The following is a 21289-nucleotide window of genomic DNA, read 5'->3' on the forward strand; positions in this document are numbered from 1 at the left end:
GGAAACTTGAAATTTCCAAAGAGAAAGTTGATTTTTCAGCCTTATACTCTTACAGCCAGTTTATCAATCATTAGTACGAAACTAATTTCGTAGAAAGAATTATTTGTAATCACAACTTTACAGTAAAAGTTACCAACCCTTGTATATTCCAGTAATGCGTTCGAGCGAGAGAGGAGAGATTTGCATCATGCTTCTGATTGAGCTGTGCTATGATAGCTTCTTGTAGTTAATTAAAAATCTAATTGCTAAAAAAATTTCAAAATCAAATTTCTTAAAACTTTGAAAATTCCCAACACTCCCGAAAATTTTCACAATTCTCTTTCAAAAAAAATCCGCTTTTTTCCCCTGGAATAAACTGGGTTTTTTCCATCCTTTGCAACTCTAGTTGGCAGCTGGCACTGTTGGCGGGTCTCCCAGAAGCCATTTTTTAACAGGGCAATGCTAATTCACACACAACAAGGGTCTCAAAAGGCTTCCTCTTCCATATTATCAACTTCTCTTGTCTGCACCTTGCCCTTTGTCACAAACCTTGCATATCTGGGATCCCTTGGTGGCGCATTTACAGCAGTAATCGTGGTACGAGATGATGTAGGACATCGTACAGACTGTTATGCCTCAATGCTCGACTGTATCGCCTCGTACATTCATGCTACAGTCGGCTCAACAAGTAACTTAAACCTCCATTCAGTTGGGAGTTTTCTAGTTATAAATGATCATTTTGTTTTCATTTTGTAATCACTTTCTAATATCAATGTTGCCATCGTGTGTGTAAAATTTCCTTTCATTCTGACTTTTCCTTCTTGGTGATGGTGTGTGTTACTGAACACATAGGTCATTTAGCAAGTAATCCAAAATTTGAAATTTTTTTCCCTCACATTTTTGTATTTCTTTGAAATTTGGCTCATCAATTGTACCTTTCGAGGTTTTTATCTCTTTTGTTTATGAGACTTTGAGTTTTGGAAAAAACCCTCTTTTTTCATGGATGATTGAACATAAAATGGACGATAACTCAGCACCGAATATAGGTAGAACGATTTGGTAAAAAGCATTTGAAAGTGCATTAGCTGCTGTTTAATATGATATGCCACATGACTAATTTTATAAAAAATATCATTTAAAAAATTAAATTTAAAATTTAAATTTCCTAGAAAGCGTAAAATGATTTTTTTTTTTTTGAAAAAATTCTTAAAAATTTTTGTGTATATTATCTTTGTTTGTGCAAAATTTCAAGTTGGGATCTCAATGGGATCATATTATTTTGAATTTTTGAATAAAATTTGAGGAAAGAAATAATGATATTTTCAGATTCTATTCAGTTAAATAGTCCCAGGAAGAGAACCCCACTCTTCCTGGGAGGTGATGGTCTAGAAAGAAGAAATTAAACATGATTATACTTGAAATGAGCTGGCATGAACTTGTACAGTGGTAAGCCCCCCCCCCCCCACCCACACTACTTGTAATATCTTTCAAAATTTAAATAAAAAAATAAAATAAAACAAAATAAATGGTAAATTTTATTAAAAGTTGGTAAATGTTTTTCTTTAAAACAAGACGAAGTACATCCCCTCCCCCCCTCCCACCCACTCATACATAGGATTAACACTTAGTACAACGCCTAGAAAGAGGCTATATACTATAACTAATGTACTATAGTGCTCTTTCTAGGCACTATAGTTTGTAACCCATATGTTATATTTTTTTCAGACCAAGTGTTTCGTTTCTTAACCTAACTTTACAAAGTGATTAATTCAATATCTGATGAGGAAAGTCATGATTCATTTCATCCCCTACACCAGCACCAACCTTCAATTTTGGAGGGAGAAAGCAATAGTTTGCCCCCAAGATCATAGCAAAATAGTAGTTTCCCCCATGTTGTTTTAATGTTTTTCCTTTCTTTTCACACGAAACTAAAAATAAATCAAAGTTATCATATCATATGTCTGTTCAGTGTCCACATAACTCTTTCAATAACATCTGAAGTGCAGCTGTTTTTTCTTTTCTTTATTGCATGTTTTCTTTTTAATTTCCGTGGTAAAGGAGAGTAATGCATCGAAATCTATCCATGCAGAATTAAAAGCAGTTATAGATCAAACAAACTTTGCTCTTTTGAGCATAACCTTCCATGCTGATAAGCTTCATTCCAGATTCCCTTCCCCCTTTACCCTACCGTCCCAATTCCCGAGAAAAAAACTGCAAATTTGTGTGGTTCTATTTGTCTAAAAGTCTCTCCGACTTTTAGTTTTTATGATCCCCCCCCCCCCCGCTTCCATTTGTAAGCCTTAGTCACTGCTGATGTTTGGCAGCGTCTTAGTTTGCTAGATTGTTAATCTTACGTACCAGTTTTTTTTTTTTTTTTAAATTTTGGGAAAAAAAAAACGAAGCAGGTAAAAAGTAGGGGGAGGGGGAGCGTATACCAATTTACAAGTTCATGTCAGCTCATTTCCAGCACAGTCATGTTTAATTACTAGTCTCTAGGCCATCAGCAGTAAGAGAACCCCATATTTAACTGAAAGGATCTCAAAAATATCATTATTTCTTTTATCACATTTTATTCAAAAATTCATAAAAATATGATCCCATTGACATCCCAACTTGAAATTTCGCACAAACGAAGATAAAATACAAAAAAATGTTAGAGAATTTAAATTAAAAAAAAAGATAATTAATTTGAATTTTGACATCTTGAATTCAAATTATGTTTTTCGCAATCACGAGTGTGTGTGGTATGTCGGCATGTGTGTTTGTGTCCAGGCATGAGTGTATGGGGAGTTGGGTGTATGTGTGTGTGTATGTATGCGTGTGTGTTTGTGTGTGTGTTTGTGTATGTGTGTGTAGGTGTTAGGACTCGACCGATGCATCGGCCTGGCCGATGCATCGGCGCCGATGGTTCAACAATTTAGCCATCGGCATCGGCATCGGCGGCCGATGCTAACTTGCAGGAAACATCGGCCCATCGGCCTTAAAAAACATCGAAAAGCCGATGGAATTTGCCGATGTTTTTGGAAAAAAAAGGACCTTTGTTGTTTTACTTTTTAATACAAAGTAAAGTGAGTTATTGTTTTCACATAAAATTTTTTACTTAAATTTCAGTATGAATTTTTATTTTAATCACCCCTGAAAGAGTTTTTAATACTGCATTCAGGTACCAAACAAGTTAATTATTGCGTTGTTTCTTGCGGTTGGATGTACGTAAGTATCTCTCATAAGTCATAACTCAAAAATGGTAAGCTGTAGAAGGCTAAATGTTCGCGTGTGGGATGTGCATACGTTCCAGGTGTGCAATTCCCTTCTTGTTTTCAATCGGATGTTCTAAAAAGCCTATTTACTCATTTTTTGTGGCTATTAATTACTTATTTCAAGGCAAAACTAATACAGCGCCTCAGACTGACGATCATTTGGTGATATATTGCCGAATTGGAGACTATGGAAACAAATATGAGATGGCGAAACCGGTTTTGTTTCATTTTGTTAGATTCTCGTTGAACCGACGGTAATTTTTAATTTTTCCATATTTGTAATATGAATCACAGTAATGCAGTCTTTTTTGTATCGCTTCTGCGGAGCTACAAGTTTGGGGCCCGTCGAAATACATTTTGGGGCCCTATTTCTCTATCATAGAAAATGTAAAACATTTATCATAAGCATTTTTGTAACTCGGGCCCCTACGGTTATGGGGCCTCTCGTGCAATTGCAATATTTGCTATATTTTAAATCGCGCCTGCGCGTCAAAACAAACTCTGGTGCAAGTTTTAAAAGAGTTTTTCTGCTCAATGTTTATGATTACTTTGAACTCTATTTTTTACGACTATTTTTTGTATTTCCGAGAACACTTGCGTGCCCCTCCTCCCACCCCCTCAATTTCTGAAATTAAACTGTAGTTATACTTTTGAGTTGTTTAAAAGTAACACCATTCATAAAATTTAGACTTTTTTTTTTTTCAAGCTTTATTTTTTGTTTAGGAAAAATTTAGAGAATTAATCTAACAAAATTGATTAAAGACGTTTTGAATACTGACATAATTCGGAAATCAAAGGGACTTTTGAATTTTTTCTTCGTAAGTGCTGAAGTAGATTCAGAAACTCTTCCGAGGCGTTGGTGTAACGGTTCTGTACTAAAAAAATAAGGCCAAAAAGTTTAATGTTGTGAGTTACCCCAAAATCAAAGGGTGACTCTCCTAACCCACCCTCGTCGTGTCAAGCATTTCTTGCATATTTAACGATTATTTATTTTGGTCATGAAATGTCATTTTGCGTATTTCTTATATTTGTTTCACCTATATTTCGTAATGCGAAATCTTTTTTGCATCATGAATAGCGATCGATTTTTTTTTCTGTTATAAGTAACTATTTTTATGTATTTATATAAAATCAATGAATAAGTTATTTTCGTTTTCATCATATTTTTAATAATATGTTATAGAAAAGTTTAAAGGATTTTCTATTATGCAATTTTTTAAATTTCAGAAAATTATTGTTAAATTGAAAAATTTAATTTGAACTTGTTCGTAGTGCTTCATAAAAGATTAAACAATCAAATTATTCAATATTACGTGTGCAAACATCAGATCAAGTAGTATATGTATTCAGTTATTAACTTGGTGTAAATATTGAGTTTGTTTATTGTAGTTGCGTTTTAAGAACCTTGCTCTTTTCATGGCTATTTCTTTTTTCAGCAAAATTTATGTCACTCTTATAGCTTTTATGAAAAATGCAAACTTTTCTATTCATAAATTTTAAATAAATATAAACATTTTCCTAATATGATTTAATATTGAAATTTATCTGTTACCTTTTTTGTTTAATTTGATGACTAAAAAATGTCTACGTGCAATTTTTCCACTTTAATTGCGTTATTTGTTGACGGTATTATAGTTTTATTCTTAATTTTCATTTTTAAGATAAAACATAATTTAATGTTTTTTTAATTATGTTTAATGTACCTAAATCCATACATTTTGACAATATTACTAAAATCTTAGTTATATGTTCAATTTAAAAAAACCAATTGGTTATTAAATAGTCTCTTTGTTTTTCTTCCTTTTTTTTCTTTCTTTCTTTATTTTATTCTTTTTTTTTTTTTTTTTTACTTTGTCTTCCATCATACAGCAGTCAAAAAAGGAAAAACATAACTACACCCTATACAGATTGTACGTATTACGATCCAAAAGTTCGGGGGACAAGCTGTATAAAACCTTACCCAGAATAATTCACATAACCAAAGCACATCCACCTTCAAAAGGTCGCCATGAGGGACTATGATACTTCTTCCAGCGTTCATATAACTTTTGGAAACACTCATGGAAGCCATTTTTCGCTACCTTCTGTGATGAAGCTTTATCTTCTCCTGACGGAAGAAAGCGGCGTCCATGCAAATCTTTTTTGCAGGGAACAGGTAAAAGTCATACGGAGCTAAGTCCGACGAAACGTTAGGTTATTTGTTTGTCATATCAGAGTATTGACAAACCAAACCGTGCATCCTCAGCATGAAAGTCGCCTTCTTCCTCACGATGAAGTTAAAGCCTTACAGGAAGTTGCGAAACAGGCTGCCAGTGCTTCTAAAAGCTATACGAACGTTGGCAGAAGTGCATAGTCGTTCAAAGTGACAATTTTGTAGATAGATATGCTTCGGTAATGTGAACTATTCAGGGTAAGGTTTTATACAGCTTGCCTCAAACTTTTAGATCATACTACGTACGTATGAGTTTTCAACTTACTATTTTATAACGTTTTTGAGTGACGCAAGTTTACGCGGATGAAGACATCACATCACAAGTGAGTTTGCGATAATTAACTAAGGATGAGTTCAAAATGGAAATTTCGGTCATCTATATATTCTTAGGTACATATGCATGTACAGATGTGCCGAAAAAACTTGTGAAGTTTAAATTGGGTGATCGTAAAATATAAATTTAGGTCTAAATCTGATATATATATTTCGTGATTACAATTCCTTATTCGTCGAAAGAAAGTAAAATGAAATGAATCAATGATTCTTTAAACCTGACAATCTTATCAATTTATTTCTGTTAGATTTTTTTTTTTGCCATCGGCCAACAACATCGGCCATCGGCAATCGGCCATTTGGAGGAAAACAATCGGCCATCGGCCATCGGCCATCTTTGAACAATCGGCCAACAATCGGCATCGGCCCATCGGCCAAAAAATGCCATCGGTCGAGCCCTAGTAGGTGTATGTGTGCGTGTGTAGTTGTGTATGTATCCGCGTGTGTGTAGGACATGGATGCAACCTGGAGACGGATTTCGCTATAGGAGCAGCATCGTGAGGAGCCGGTCGACGGTGATGGTGCGGAGGGTGGCGGTGGGAAAATAAAATGATAGGACGTCAAAAACAGTCAAGTGAAAGCAATAAATAATCGTGATTGCTCAAAAATCATTATATGTTTTCCAAGAATTTTAAATTTAAGTTTAATTTTTTCAAAAGGAAAATGTTTATAAAATTTTTCACGTTGCATATCATATCATATCAACTAATATACTTTAAAATGCTTTTTACCAAATCTTTCTATCTATATTTGGTGCTGAGTTATCGTCCATTTCATGTTCAAGCATCCATGAAAAAAAGAGGGTTTTTCTAAAAATCAGTCTCACAAATAAAAAAAATAAATAAATAAAAAAGATAAAAACCTAAAAATTCGGACTTTTGATTACCTTGAAAGATACAATCGATGAACCCAATTTCAAAGAAATACAAAAATGTGAGGGGAAAATCGTTGGATCACTTGACATGGAATGACCCACATCTGTTAATTTTAGGTACCTCGTGAAGAAATCATGAAATCATTTCTTGGATTGCAAGGAAACTTGTACGAATTACTTTCCGAAAATAACTGTGCTATGTATTCAGGATCAGGTAAGCAATTTCTTAATACTATATCCTGAATGTTTTCATGAAGCCTGAAATGGACAGTACCTTTAAAATAAAATTAAGAGCGCAAATATCGTTTATTTTTCCTGAAGTATGTTGTATGAAGTGAGAAGTTGTTTACCACAGTTTTGTTCTTTTTGAAACTGGTTTAATTTGTTACGTGAAAGAGTACAAAAAACATTTAGTTTGGAATTTCACCTTCCTTGCTATTTTGATGTGCGGTTTAGTATTTTCATTTACTTCATTCACAGTGTATGGATTAGAGATGAGTTCGGGCTCATTTTTGAGAGCCCGGGTCCGCCCGAGCCCGAAGGAAATTTTCTTGTATCAAACACCGAGCCGTCCACAGTCTGACATGATATCTCTGTTAATGAAATATGTTATGTCAAATGTTCTTCATAAACAGAAATTTCTAAATTTTCTCAAAATGCTCCATTTCAAATGCATTACTGTTTGACATATTGCAATAGTAATCGCAATAAAACATATTATGATTAAGAGTTAATTCATTTTCTGATTTTTTATTTTTTTATTTATTTATTTTTCTTTTTTTTGGTTAAATTTTCACATTGATTGAACTGATTTAAATGTTCCTTTCATTTTCTCACAGTAAGAAAATGTGCCCCGAAAGATGTTTTAAATAGAAGAAAGGTTAAAGTTCAGAAAGATATACCAGCAGTTCTAAATCTTTCTAAGGTAAAAATGAATGAACTGCATAAGTATATCAAGAAATTCAAGAGCTACGATATTAAAATTTAAATAAAACGAAAAAAAAAAAACATAAGATATCACTGCTAAAGATCACTTTAGTCCAAACCGTCAAAAGTTTTTTTTTTTCTGCGGCCAAAAACGTTTGTTTTTCAAACAGACAAAAATTTGAGGGAGAAATTTGAAAATTCCATTATTGGAAAACTAAAACAGTTAAATATTTTTGAAAAGAAAAAGTGGGAGCAGGATATGTTTTACAATGTATTTTTAAAAATAAAAAAAGATTGCGAACAAAGCAAAATGAAGGAAGGGAGGCGTTTTCTGAACAAAATCCCATCTTTTTACTTCACCAAAGGTAGCCTAAATTGCGTTTTTATAACTTTAATTTCATAAAAACTTTAGAGGAAATTCCATAAACCCGCTTAAATTATCAAAATTTTTTTTAGAGCGTTCTTTGCCGATCCTCGCCTTTTCCCAACACTTTGAAGATCATCTAAAATTTCAAAAAAATTCCGTTGTAAAGTCCCCCAAACCCATCCCGTTACGCATCACTATTAGATGCATTAAAGCTAGTACGCTTCAATTTCAAAAAATTCCCGGGGGGAAGCCCCCCCCCCCCCCCAACCCATTTGAATATCATCGAACGAAAACAAAGAAAGAAATACATCGTTCATTTTGTCAAAACACAGGGGAGCGCGAAATCTTCACTAAACACTGGCCGCTGCTAAGCCTCTGGGAATGGCTGGGGGAGGAGGGGGGAAATGATTTCTATAGAGTTCGGATATATTAGGTGGGACATAATCTCCAAGTTTGGCCTGGGGTCGTAAATAGGTGTTAATCCGGCCCTGATTAAACAGCACGATTATTTAGGAAAAGTCAAGAAAGGATAAAGCTTTTAATGAAAATACAGAGGAGCAGCTAGCAAAAAAAGTCTGCTTGGGATCAAAATGACCACTCCCATAATTCTATAGCGTTAAGCTATCATTTAGGAAGACATAACAAAGCTTGGGTGTGAAGAAAATTTCAAGTTATTATTTTTTTTTAAAGAAAAATTCCAAAGTCACAATGAAACAAGTATTTCCTAATCTGTATTAAAAATTGCTTTTTTGCAAAAAAAAAAAAAACTCTTTATATATATATATATATATATATATATATATATATATATATATATATATATATGTATATATACTTGTAATATCGATAATTTGGTTATGGTCTTATTCGTCTCAGCGTAAAAAAAAAATACGTTAGAAATCAACCACACATTAATAGATAGTAAAGTTTAAATTTACCCCCTTCCTCTTCTCTCCCCCAAAAAGGGATGAAGCGTGCAGCAAAAAGTAGGTTAATTTTGAGATGTCATTGAAGAAGACCTAACAAAGCTTTTTGTGAAGAAAAACCTTGGGTTTTGATTTTTCTAAGTAAAATGCTAATTTTACTGGGCTACTTGAATTGATTATTTCAGAAAGGGCGTAAGTTTCCACTATCGCAACTTTTCAGAAATCAATAAAAAGTGATTATTTCATTCATTAATGAACAAAATGCTGCAAAAAATTTTATGACTAATCTAGCCACAAGTCAAATCATTACCTCCGCCTTAAATTACGTTTAATTTCGTCACTGAAATTAATAATTTTTTTTTTTTTTTTTAATTTGGACTAACTCCCTTTATGCAATAAATATCCTGAAAGTCTAGTTTAGAGTGATAAAAATGTAAATGACGTGAAATAGATTTGTTTTAAACTGATTTATGATAGTAAAATATAATATAACAAAGTGGCAAAAATAACACTATGTGACAAAATTTTACTTTTTTTCTATAACATTGAGAAAAATAGCTGATTTATGTCAAGTTGAGTCTGCTAAACAAAAATATACAAACTAAATTTTTGTGACATACAATTTTAAAGTTATGGCAAATTCAATTTCCATAAATGGCTAAAAATTGATTTTTTTAAATCTGTTCCAAACATGGTTTATCTTTACTAATAGCAAAGCTCAAAATTTGTCCGGATGTCTGTATCTCTGTCGGGATATCTGTCCAGATTTCTGTCTAGATCTCTGAGACGCGCATAGTGCCTAAACCGGTCGACCAATTTTCATGAAATTAGGTACAAAATTAGTTTGTAGCATGAAGGTGTGCGCCTCGAAGCGTTTTTTCGAAAATTCGATTTTGTTCTTTTTCTATACCAAAATTTTTAAGCCCATTTTACCGAGCGAATTATCCCAACATGGACGAGTAAATTATCATAACATGGATGATCAAATTACCATAACAAGGACGAGCAAATTATCATAGCATATTGGCGAGAAATTCATCATCCTGTGTATCCAGTAAATATACAGGCGAACCAAAATGATCTTTTAATTTTCTACTACGTGCAAAGCCGTGCGGGTACGCCTCGTCCTACTTATGTTTTGAATCTTAATGCAAATATAATAATAATATACACGTATAAATACATTGTGAGGAGAAATAGCGCAGGTTTTTTTATCATTAAGTAGAAAAATAATTCACTTGCTAATAAAGGAAATTACTGAAAAATTAACTTTTCCTCTTGTGAGTAATGAAATCCTCTTCAATTAGAAACCAACAGTAATTACCCAACATTTTTGTATGACATTTTCCTGTAAAATGTCTCATTGATGTGTTGATGATGGAAGAAAGTTGTACAATTTTGGAATAATTTTCCAGTTAACTATTTTCTTACTACTGTCAGCAGCATCAATTAGCAAACAAATTTAAAGTATGAGTATTGCTTGGAACTGGAGGTGTTGCTGCGTTTTTCAGTCCACAGTTTTTTCCCCCCCCATACATGAACTTTATCAAACTCTTCTCTTCTAATATTTTTTTGAAATCCAAGTCATAATTTAATAAGTTTTTCTCCCTCTCAAAAAAATTGCTATTCTTCAAAAGCTTGGTACTGCGTGAAGATCTAAACAGAACTTGCCTACATCTAATGTGTCCACATTCTGTTCGAAGTATTTTTATTTATGCACCTTGCAATTTATGTGAATTGCTCGGCATGACAAATGTCGGATGTACTTTTTAGAGTAACTAGACAATATTTTGAGGATTTTTTCTGTGCTTTATTTCTTTTTGAGAATAGCTCTGCTCTCTAAAACACCTTTCCTATGCTAAATAAATTTTGTTGTTTCTTATGAGTAAACAATTGTTATTAAATATTAGTTTTGTTTCACATCATTTCTTTACCGACTGAATGTGATAAATTCTCGAACTTGATTTTCACTGTTTGCACTATTCTTCGCAGTTCTGTCTTTTAGACTATTCCACATTAACTTTTTTTTCATTTTACTGGCTCGTTTTTTTATATCGGTTAAAAAGTTTAGTGTATATTTTTGTTAAAAAGAAAGAATAATCTGAATTGCTCTTATGTTTTTTAATATTTAACATCTTTTCAGAAAATGTAACTTGTAAACTAAATTTTAATTTGTAAAAAATCAATTTTTCCTGAAAACAACAGGGAAATTTATTTATTTTATTTTTTTTTACTTCCTCAAAATTTCTGGAAAATTTGCTTTTCTATTATCTTTTCTTCTTTTGTTCATGCTTTTATGTTATTGTAATTAATAATTTATAGCTGTTTTCCTGTGCAGTTTTTATTAGTTGTTAATAAAATCCACTTAAACATGTTCATTTATGTTCCAGGGTTTGACAGATAAGTTGCTGATCATGTAAAGCATTTTGAAGAATTTTGTATTTTTTTACAATAAACATTTGTCTTCTCTTGGATTTGTGATTAATAAATGTTAAATTTAAAATGTATTTAAATAGTTAAAATGCAGGTATTTCATTAATAAGGCATAGATACAGAGTGTTTCTGAACTCTTTGGCAAAACTTTAAGGGGTGATAGTACATATCAGAACAAACGAACAAACAACAAATGATCATAAAAAACGGAAAAATTGGTCGATTCGTTTGCGGTTTTCGCTAAAAATTATCTTTTTATCAGTATTTTCTTGAAAATAAATTTGAAGATGTAGTTTAAGAAATGGCAATAGAGGGCGCTTTAGACTGAAGTTACGAACAACTATTTTATATCGCTATTTTTAAATTTCATTGAATGTTTTTTAATGTTTGGGTTTCAACTTAAATTTTCAGCTCAAAATCAGAATCACTGAGAGTTTTAAAGTCGCGCAAACTGAACTCTGTTCAGATGTTGAAATACACTGTCACAAAAAAAGTACATTCACCCAGAAGAAAACGAGCGATCTTCACGAAACTTAAAAAAGTTGTAATACAAAAAAACGTTACAAAACCGTAAGTAGTATAGCTTCCTCAAGCAGCTATACAGGACAAAACATGACGTGGTATGGAGTGAAATAGATTACCTATGACCCCTGGGACTAAATCGGAATTCATTTCTGAAGATAACACGCCTCCTGTGTGTCACAACCCAGCTAATCAAGCGCAGCGAAAATCCAATCCATCGCACCCCGGTTCTAGATACCAGCGTCGTCCAATCTACTCCGGATTGTTTATCTTGATACCATCAGTTTCTTGGAAGGTGGTAAACGGCATTGAACTAACGTTAGCGACCTTGTTGATATGGTAGCGGCCTCTCTTATGAAGTGCAACTTCAACGCCCGTTTCTGTTTAGAATGCTTTAACAGATCGCAATAGAGCGATTGATTTATTTTCGATTACACTAAGCCACTACAATATCGCTCCGGCCGAGGGTGGCGGCAGATACACCCGTAAAACCAACCTGTTTCTCTGAGACTTACTCTACACTCCTTTTAAAAGTCCAACAATTGTTCGTATTCTTCTAAAAGGTCGTCCTAGTCACAATAGCATCCTTAAAAACTCCACAGTTATGTTTGAAGTGTCCTTTGACACAAACTTTTCCACTTTTAATCGTACCTATCTGCGCATTTTGTATGCACATAGCGTGCTTACCCTTTCCTCACTGGCGACGATATTTAAATCATCTCTTACCAAACTACATTTCTGCCGAGTTTGTTAGGTGTAGCTCAATTTATTCTTGGTGCATACATTTTTTTTGTGATAAAGTGTATTTCAAACTTTGAAGAAAATTCAGTTTTCACTACTTCATCACTCCCAACAATTCAGATTTTAAGCTCAAACTTTTAAGTTGAAGTCCGAGCATTAGAAAACATTTAATGAGATTCAAAAATAGCAGTAAAAATAGTTGTTCGTTACTCCAAAGTCTAAAGCTCTCTCCCCCCCCCCCCCCCCTTTCGGCATTTTTAAAACTACATCTTCAAAATTTATTTTCAAGAAAATATTGATAAAAAGAATAAATAATAGGTAAAACCACAAACGAATCGACCAATTTTTCCGTTTTTTATGATCATTTGAAATTTTGGACACTAAACTTTAAATGGCGCCTATCTCCTTTTGAAGACGTTTCGGACCCTTATTTTGGACTTTATCTTGTTTTTTCCCGATGTGGATCATAAAGTGGTTCAAAAATACATGTAAAAAAAAAAGTTTCTCCTAGATACCTGGACACCCCTCAATATTTTTAGACTTGTGGATAGCAATATACTGGAAGAATTTTAGCTTCCTTTTTCAATTGAAAGAGGGTGCTCAACCACCCCCTCTCCCAAACTTCATCAGCATGAGGAGGAGGGTTAAAAATACATTGAAATGAAAAAAACAACGCTACATATTATAATATACACGAGTATTGTGCATATACATTGCAATAAAATAATAATTTACAAAAAAACAGCTGGGGAAATTAAATGTTTCTAAATTTGACATTTTCTATGCTACGGCTAATGTTAAGTTGAGGGGTCATTGAGCACTGTCTTAAAATTTCAGTACGAAACTAAAAGTTTTACAGCATAATACTATTAGTAAGTCTAAAAAAATAGGGGGGGGGGGGATCCTGGACTCTAGCTGAAAAAAAAAAGTTTTTTTGAACCACCCTAGTGTACTACAACCCAAATTCAAAATAATAGAATACTTCCCACTTTTTGGGAAAAGGTTATTCTAACCAAATATAAGTGCAAACTAGGTATTTAAATGAACGTGCCCACCCTTCTTAGACCTTAAAGTGTGCACTTTATTTCAAATATACTCAATTAAAAATAATCATAGACAAAATAATCCAAAAGTTTATAGTGATGAGGATTTGCATTGAGTCAAAAAATTAGAATATTCAAATTAAAGAGGGAAAAAAACACTTTATATATATATATATATATATATATATATCAATACTAGAATGCGTCATTTTTTGCTGGATTCAATGCTTTAATCCTTTCTCACACGGATTCAACTACCTGTTTACATTAATTGCTTCTGACACTGTTTCCATACCCTCTTCAATGCGGTAACGAGCTCAATTTTATTGGCGAGCACCAGGTCTTGAACCGATTTCTTTAGATTTGAAAGTACCACAAATTCTGGATCGTATTGAGATTGGTAGAGTTACTTGACCAGTTTCATACAAAAATTCCTCTTTCTGTTTAAAATCTATGAGTCGATTTAGGACCCTCATAAGGACGAGTGGCGGCAGTAATGGACTATTTGTTTACGCATATGTAAACGGGTTTTCCTGCGAGCTGATTATTGACACTGGAGCCAAGTTACCATCATTAGAACCCCATGTGGCTCTTCAATTTGGACTCAACATTCTATGGACGCCGCCCTGCGTTACCCTCAATCTGTGACAGGTGACAAGATCGAGATTGAAAGGTAAAGTGAACTTAGAAATGTGTTTGGAAATGCCACTTTACCATTATACGGCATTCGTTGCTGATATCACGGATCCTTTCATTCTCGGATTGGACTTTTTTAAAGAAATATGACTTCAGCCTCGACTTCAAGACTATAATGAGCTGCACTCAATGAAGGAAGACATAGCCGCTTTCCAAGCAGAAAATGAAGTCAAATCCGCTCATCAAATAATAGCACAAAAGGACTTCACCTTACCCTCTAGAACAGAATCATTAATACCTGGCTCCATTGAAGAAAGCAATATTTTTCGATTTTGCCTCATCGAATACCCTAACCTAAGCAATAAACCAAAAGGAGTGCTGGTAGCATCTACACTTGTTGACCTTTCTAAGGATGTAATTCCTGTGAGAGTCGCCAACGTGAGTGAAAAGCCGTGGAACATTCGGAAATGTGAAGTGTGGCAACTTGTACTCCAGTAAACTGCTTCATTAGAAGAATCAATTCCCCCGAGACTGTGTCTTCTGAGTCCTTGACATCGCAGTTAATTGGGAGTGCGCCATTACCGAAAGATCAAAAACCTGCTACGGAACAATTGGTGGACGACTTCAAACATTTGTTTTCATCTACATTGGAGAATGTTGGCAGTACGAATTTAACGCAATATATGATATACACTGGAGAACTTATTAAGCAACTGATTAACCCTTATAAAGCAGCATCCAAAACGACTACCGTTCGCCAAGAAAGAAGAGGTTGAGACCCTGCTGAAATAAGGCCCCTGCAGTGGAGGAGCCGACGCATCCGCTATTTTGGAATAAACTTGATCCAGTGCTTCGTCGCGATAGCATTGCTGCTAATGTTTACATTTCTGTAGCATGTGTTAAATTGAGACAAATGGGTGGTAGTTCGACTGTAAATTGTGCAAACAGCTCTAAAAAAGGATTTCAACTCTTCAGATTTCCAGCAGATGCAGAAAGAAAAGAGAAATGGATAAATAATAGCCCGCCAAGTGACTGGCAGCCTGGAAACGACGCCAACTGTTTCCAAAATTTCGCCAATATTCACCTTCGCTCTCCGACTCTCTCGTTCCTTGTTTGGCGAGTGATTACCAATAAAGGTAGCTTTCCCTGTTGTACGCTTGCTCCAAAACGGCGGATGCGTCGCCCTTTTCAGTTATAGGGGTTCTATCCTGAAAGAGATGCAGGAGATTGACGTCATCGAACCCTCGTCCAGTCCTTGGGCCTCTCCCATCGTCTTGGTTCGAAAGACAGATGGCTCCACCAGATTTTGTGTCGATTACCGACCGCTAAATGAAATCACCAAGAAAGACAGTTACCCTCTTCCACGGATAGACGACACCTTGGACACAAGTGGTTTTTGACCCTGGACTTGAAGAGCGGCTACTGGCAGACGAGATTTCTCGGTGATGACCGAGAGAAGACGGCCTCAAATCTCTTCTCCCTCTAACATCATCAAAGATCGTCTACTGCATTCTTAGAGCTACTATTTCGAAAAATTGACAGGGGAGCGCCACCGAACCTCTTCTCCCCTAACATTACCAAAGATCGTCTAAAATACGTTTTTAAGACTTCAAATTCGAAAATTTTCTGGGGGAGAAATCAAATCCCCCTTACTTTGGAGTTAATATTAGGGAGTTAATACTTCGGAGTTAATATACTTACGGTTGGTTCATATTGGCTTCCTCTTAAATCAGAAGTCCTGAAGAATCCGAAAAATTTCCGAGAGTAGGTCATCAAGCTCTCCCCTCTCCCCAACACATCGCAAAAAATGCCTACAATTGTATTTTTGCGACTTAAATTCCAAAAATTTTCCGGGGGAGAGTCCCTGAGCCCCTTCTTGCCAATGTTATCGAAGATCGCCAAAGAGTTTGGACCTTTGGGAGCTTCAATTTCGAAAAAATTGCCGGGAAAGATTTCTTGAATTCCATCCCTTTACCTAATGCTACCAAAGTTATCCTACATTTACGTTTTTAAGACGTCAGTGTTTCAAAAACCGCAGGAAGACTACAAAACCTCACCTCTTCCTAACATCAGAAAAAAATCTTAAACTATGTTTTTGGAAATTTAATATCAACATATGTCCGCGCAGTGGCGCATCCAGAAATTTTTTTTAGGAGGAGTTTTCCGAAATCGAAAAATATATTTTGCTTTCTTTTTCATTTATAATGCGAAAATATTTTTCAATGCATTTAATAAAGCAGTTTCAGGGACTTAGTATTTATTCATTTATTTATTCTTATATTCGTTTTTCGTTAGATCATTCAAAAACTCTTCTTATAGGGCTTATAGGGGAGGGTGGCCCAGAGCGGGTAAGTTTTCGAAGAACGCTCGAAAATTATGGTTGTTGGATTTTTATCGCAACAATTTTGGTTTTATTTCCTAGCAGGGTTCTTGAACTTCAAAATTAAAAGCGATTTTTGCAAAATTTCAAACCCAATGTTTATTTATTATCAAACTTTACAATCATTGGAAAAATCCGCTTTGAAAAATCCCCTACCAGGAAGCCCAAACCGGTGTTTAACGAATTGTGATTTGGTACATTAGCCAATCAAATATGAAGTTATAAATGATTAAAATAATTGACTAGCTACCTGCCATTAAAAATACATGTATAAAAAGATGTACTTATCCAATTTAAAGTCAAAACATTTGTTTATAAAACATAAAAACAAATAACTGATTAAATTAATAGACTAATTAATTGTCATAGTAAAAGTCCTTATACTTATCCTATTGGAATAGAAAATCTAAGTCAGCACACGAGTCAAGAAATTATAAATAAATATATGATTAAACCCTATACCTGCTTTGCCCAAAGGCACGACGTTTTTTTTTTTTTTTTTTCAATAATTATATCTTTAAATTTAAAAAAGAAACAAACGAAATGACTATCGCAGTTTGTAGGTGGATGGTGTCAGAGTAACGTAATATTATTGACAAAATAAAAAAAAAAAAAGGCTGGTCTTCGACTAATCACAAGTAGCAAAACTTCATTTTGTTTTAAAGAAATGTATCTTTTTTTTTTAAATTTTAAGCCTGGTTGCGCCATGCCGCTTCACTGCTGCTTTGCTGGGACTGATTAAAACTCGGGGGGGGGGGGGGGGGTTCATGTAAGCACGACATACGTATGCATCGCCGCTTACACACCATGGGGGGGGGGGAGCATACGAAGGCCTACCCGCTTTGGGCCACCTTCCCCTACATCAGTGGCGGGTCATCACTATGGGCCGGGTGATCCAGGCCCACCCGGAAAAATAGTACATAATTAAATAAACTGTTAAAAAATATCTTCTGGTGTTTCAGTTTTAAAAAAAATCAGGGCATGAAACTGATTTTAAATTTCTAGCACTCTGCTTATCGCTAATATAAAAAAAAAAGGTTCTATTTTCTGTTAACTAGCGTTAGCGCTTTAAGAACGTTCCTTTGGACCTTTTTAACGGCGGCCCACAACTTAACCAACTGGGATGATTGAACCAAAGTAACGAAAACGGCATGCGATGTTACGCCGAACGTGGTGTATTTGTCGGGTCCTTCCGGGAATAGTAGAAGCAAGTGGTTGTCGGGTCCTTCCGGGAATAGTAGAAGCAAGTGGGAGGAAAGTGTACAGATACAGATACAGATAGGAAATTAAATGGGCCAGAGCGGAGCTCTTTTACCCTGTATGAGGGAAAGTCATGAAGGAGTTGATTTGGAATGGTAGTGAGGGGGGGGGGATGGGAAAAAAAAGGAATCTTTTCAGAGCCACACTATATACATATTTACAGGGTTTACATAGTTAAAATGACAGTAAAATGAATGATCTGGAATATGATAAGAGTATATACAAGTATTTACATGGTATGTACAATTGGAAGAAAGCTGATAGGCCTAGTCCTATCAGTGTTGGAAAGGAGAGAAGCTTAGGCAAAACCTAAGAACGAGAGCCATTAGTAGATGAACATGGCATCTGACGGCATATTTTTGCCGCCAGAATGAAAAGTGTGGAAGATTTGCTCATAAATCAGTGGGTTGTCATGATGACCAAGTTTGGTGAAAAAGTTGGTGGTGGTGTCAATGATGTAGTTATTGATATAAGAAATCCCTGAGTCCTTGTGCATGGTTTTGTTGGAGACAAACCATGGTGCTCTAAATATTTTTCTCAGAATTTTATTTTGGAGAGTTTGAATTTTTTTGATATTGCTAGTAGCTGCATATCCCCAGCAGGGGATGCTGTATGTGAGAGCAGGGCGGAAATGATCGAGGTGTAAAGAAGCAGTCTGCTTTTTGTGTTCAGAGAGTTTTTTTTGTTAAGTAGAGCGTATAAATATCCCACTTTGACATTGGCCTTTTTGATAACATGATCAATGTGACTATTGAACCTGAGCCGTCTGTCAAGATAGACGCCCAAGTACTTAACATTCATAGAGTAAGGGATGGTATCTTTTCCCACCATGATTTTCTTGGGATAATTTTTAATGTTGTTGGGGGAGAAGCAAATTGCTTGAGTTTTATCAGTTTTGATGGCTATACGCCATTTGTTTAGGTATTGTGTAATGATATTTACATATTTTTGGAGCCGATGCCTAGCGAAGCTTTTACAGTAGTCTGTTGTCATAATGCTGGTATCGTCGGCGAAGAGGCAAGTGAGATGGTCCTCATTTGAGGGGAAGTCATGTATATAAATATTGTAGAGGGTGGGACCCAGGGCACTACCTTGGGGTACTCCAGCCCTGATAGTGTATTTGTCAGAAAAACTGTCAAGAATTTTCACTTGGAAGGTACGATTTTGGAGATAATGGTTCAGGATATGTATGATGTATTTTGGGAAATTTAGATTAATAAGTTTGAATAAGAGTCCATCATGCCAGACTCTGTCAAAAGCCTTGCTGATGTCAAAGAAGACTCCCACCGTAAATTTGTTGTTGTTATTATTATTTTGGATATAATTGACCATACGGATAAGTTGATGAGTGGTGGAGTGTTTTTCCTTAAACCCAAACTGAAAATTGGGGATGATGTTGTTTGAGATAATAAAATCTTTAATTTTTTTGAGAAGGACTTTCTCCACTAATTTGGAGATGGAGGAAAGTAGACTTATTGGCCGGTAATTTTGTGGGTAAGAGTGATCAGTGTTGGGCTTGGGGATAGGAATGACAATTGCATTCTTCCAATAGTTCGGGAAATAACCCAGCCCGAAGATCTTATTTATGATTTTGGTGAGATGCGTAATAGCATTAAGTGGGAGATGTTGTAGGTGGATATTTTTAATATTATCCTCTCCACCAGCCTTCCTGGTGGGGAGGTCCTTAATAGTGACCATAATTTCTAGAGGGGTAATAATTGGAATGGTATCAGTGGGAGGAAGGGGATTCTCAAGGAATGCCTTGATAGTATTACTGATCAGAGTATTGTTATTCTCAGTATCATCTTGGGGGTTGGGGTAAAAAATTTTTTCTAATGTGCTGGCAATTAAATTGGTTTTATCGGGGTATGTATAGGCAAGCTCGTTATCAGAGATATGAAGGGCAGGAATAACTTGTTTCTTAGTAGTAAATTTACGAACAAGAGTAAAGAAGGCCTTGGTATTGTTTTCCAGTGAGTCAAGGTAGTCATTGAAGGTTTTAGTCTTGTACTTATCAGTCAGTGTTTTGATTTCTTTTTGGAGATTGTTAAGTACAGTTTTAAGAGCAGGGTCTTTGGAGTTCTGCCAGTGTTTTTTAATTCGATTTTTATGTTTAATTATGGAGATAATATCAGCAGGGAGCCTAGTGTGATTTTTGTGGATAATTTTTGTGGTGGTGGACCTATCCAATGCAAATTGGATGTTCTCAGTGAAGGTCTTGATACCAGTTTCAATGTCATTGGTATTATGGATGGAAGGGTTACCTTGTATCTTGCCATGAAGGATGGTAGTATAGGAGTTCCAATTTGTAGTACGAATTGTAATAGAGTCAGTGGAAGGGCGATGTAGGAGTCCAAAATCCAAAAGAATGGGGCAATGGTCGGAGCTGAGCTCCGTAACCGCAGTGATATGGGCAGCATTCGGAATATTCTTAAGCAGTGCAAAATCAATAGTAGTGTTGGAAGAATTCCCAAAGTGAGTGGGAGTGTCAGTGGCAAAAATGTCAACACTATGATTTACAGTATAGGTAAGCAGTTTTTCGCCGTTGGAGTTGGGAAGGCCATCAGACCAGACCTGGTGCTTGCAGTTAAAATCACCAATCAAAATGGTGGATGGACTGAGCATGAATATACTGTCAAAATCCGAATCAATGAAAGGCCTGTTAGGAGGGAAGTAAATAGATGATATGGTGATATTGGAGCTGTCAAGTGAACAAATAATCGTGGTATTCTCGAAGCTGGAGGAGTGGGCTGGGCGAACATAATGTTTAATACCCAGCTTAACAAAAATAGCAGTACCGCCACCACGATTAGTGGTGCGGTCGACACGATGACAAACATAATTGGGGAAGAAGACCCTTTGAGAACCATTTAGGTGGGGTCTCCTGGACACAAAAAATATCAGGAGAGTGAGCAATGAGGAAATCCGCGACCTCCCCTCTTTTAGAGAAGAGGCCGTTTGCATTCCAAGAACAAATAGAAAAATGGGGAGCACTAGCCATGGGCAAAAGTAGCGCTGAGAGTAGACAAATCCCTCATAAGAATTTCCATTCCTTTAAGAATGTTGTTGATGAGGGAGGGAATATCTTGAAAGTGTTTCAGTAGTTTAAGAACGTCATGAATATCATTAGGTTTATTTTCAGTATATTTGTGAGGGTTATGAGTAGTGGTGGAATTTTTTAGCATTTCTGAGTAGCTTGTAGTTAAGTTTTGGTTATTGGCAGCATTGAGTGGATTATGAGTGGGATTGGTAGGGTGATCCCTATTAGGTGGTCGATTAGGGCAGCCCCTGTAGTTAGCAGTGTGATCGCCACTGCAATTGGCGCATTTGGCCGGAGTATCCTTGGGTTTAGTGCATTCCTTAGTAGGGTGCGATTGTGCACATTTTAGGCATTTGTAT

The 21289-nt window shown here is 35.4% G+C and overlaps 1 protein-coding gene across 1 annotated transcript in view; it reads left to right on the plus strand.

Moving 5' to 3' along the window:
* Nucleotides 1-11349, plus strand: part of LOC129231445 (uncharacterized) — a 75036-nt gene extending 63687 nt beyond the window's left edge. Inside the window, exons 6-7 of the mRNA XM_054865763.1 lie at nucleotides 6773-6869; nucleotides 11266-11349. Of these exons, the coding sequence (XP_054721738.1) occupies nucleotides 6773-6869; nucleotides 11266-11279 (111 nt within the window). The 3' untranslated portion in view covers nucleotides 11280-11349. The remainder of the gene's footprint in view (nucleotides 1-6772; nucleotides 6870-11265) is intronic.
* The last annotated feature ends 9940 nt before the right edge of the window (nucleotides 11350-21289 follow it).

The sequence above is a fragment of the Uloborus diversus genome, chromosome 10, assembly GCF_026930045.1.
Source record: "Uloborus diversus isolate 005 chromosome 10, Udiv.v.3.1, whole genome shotgun sequence".
In the NCBI taxonomy this organism is placed as follows: domain Eukaryota; kingdom Metazoa; phylum Arthropoda; class Arachnida; order Araneae; family Uloboridae; genus Uloborus; species Uloborus diversus.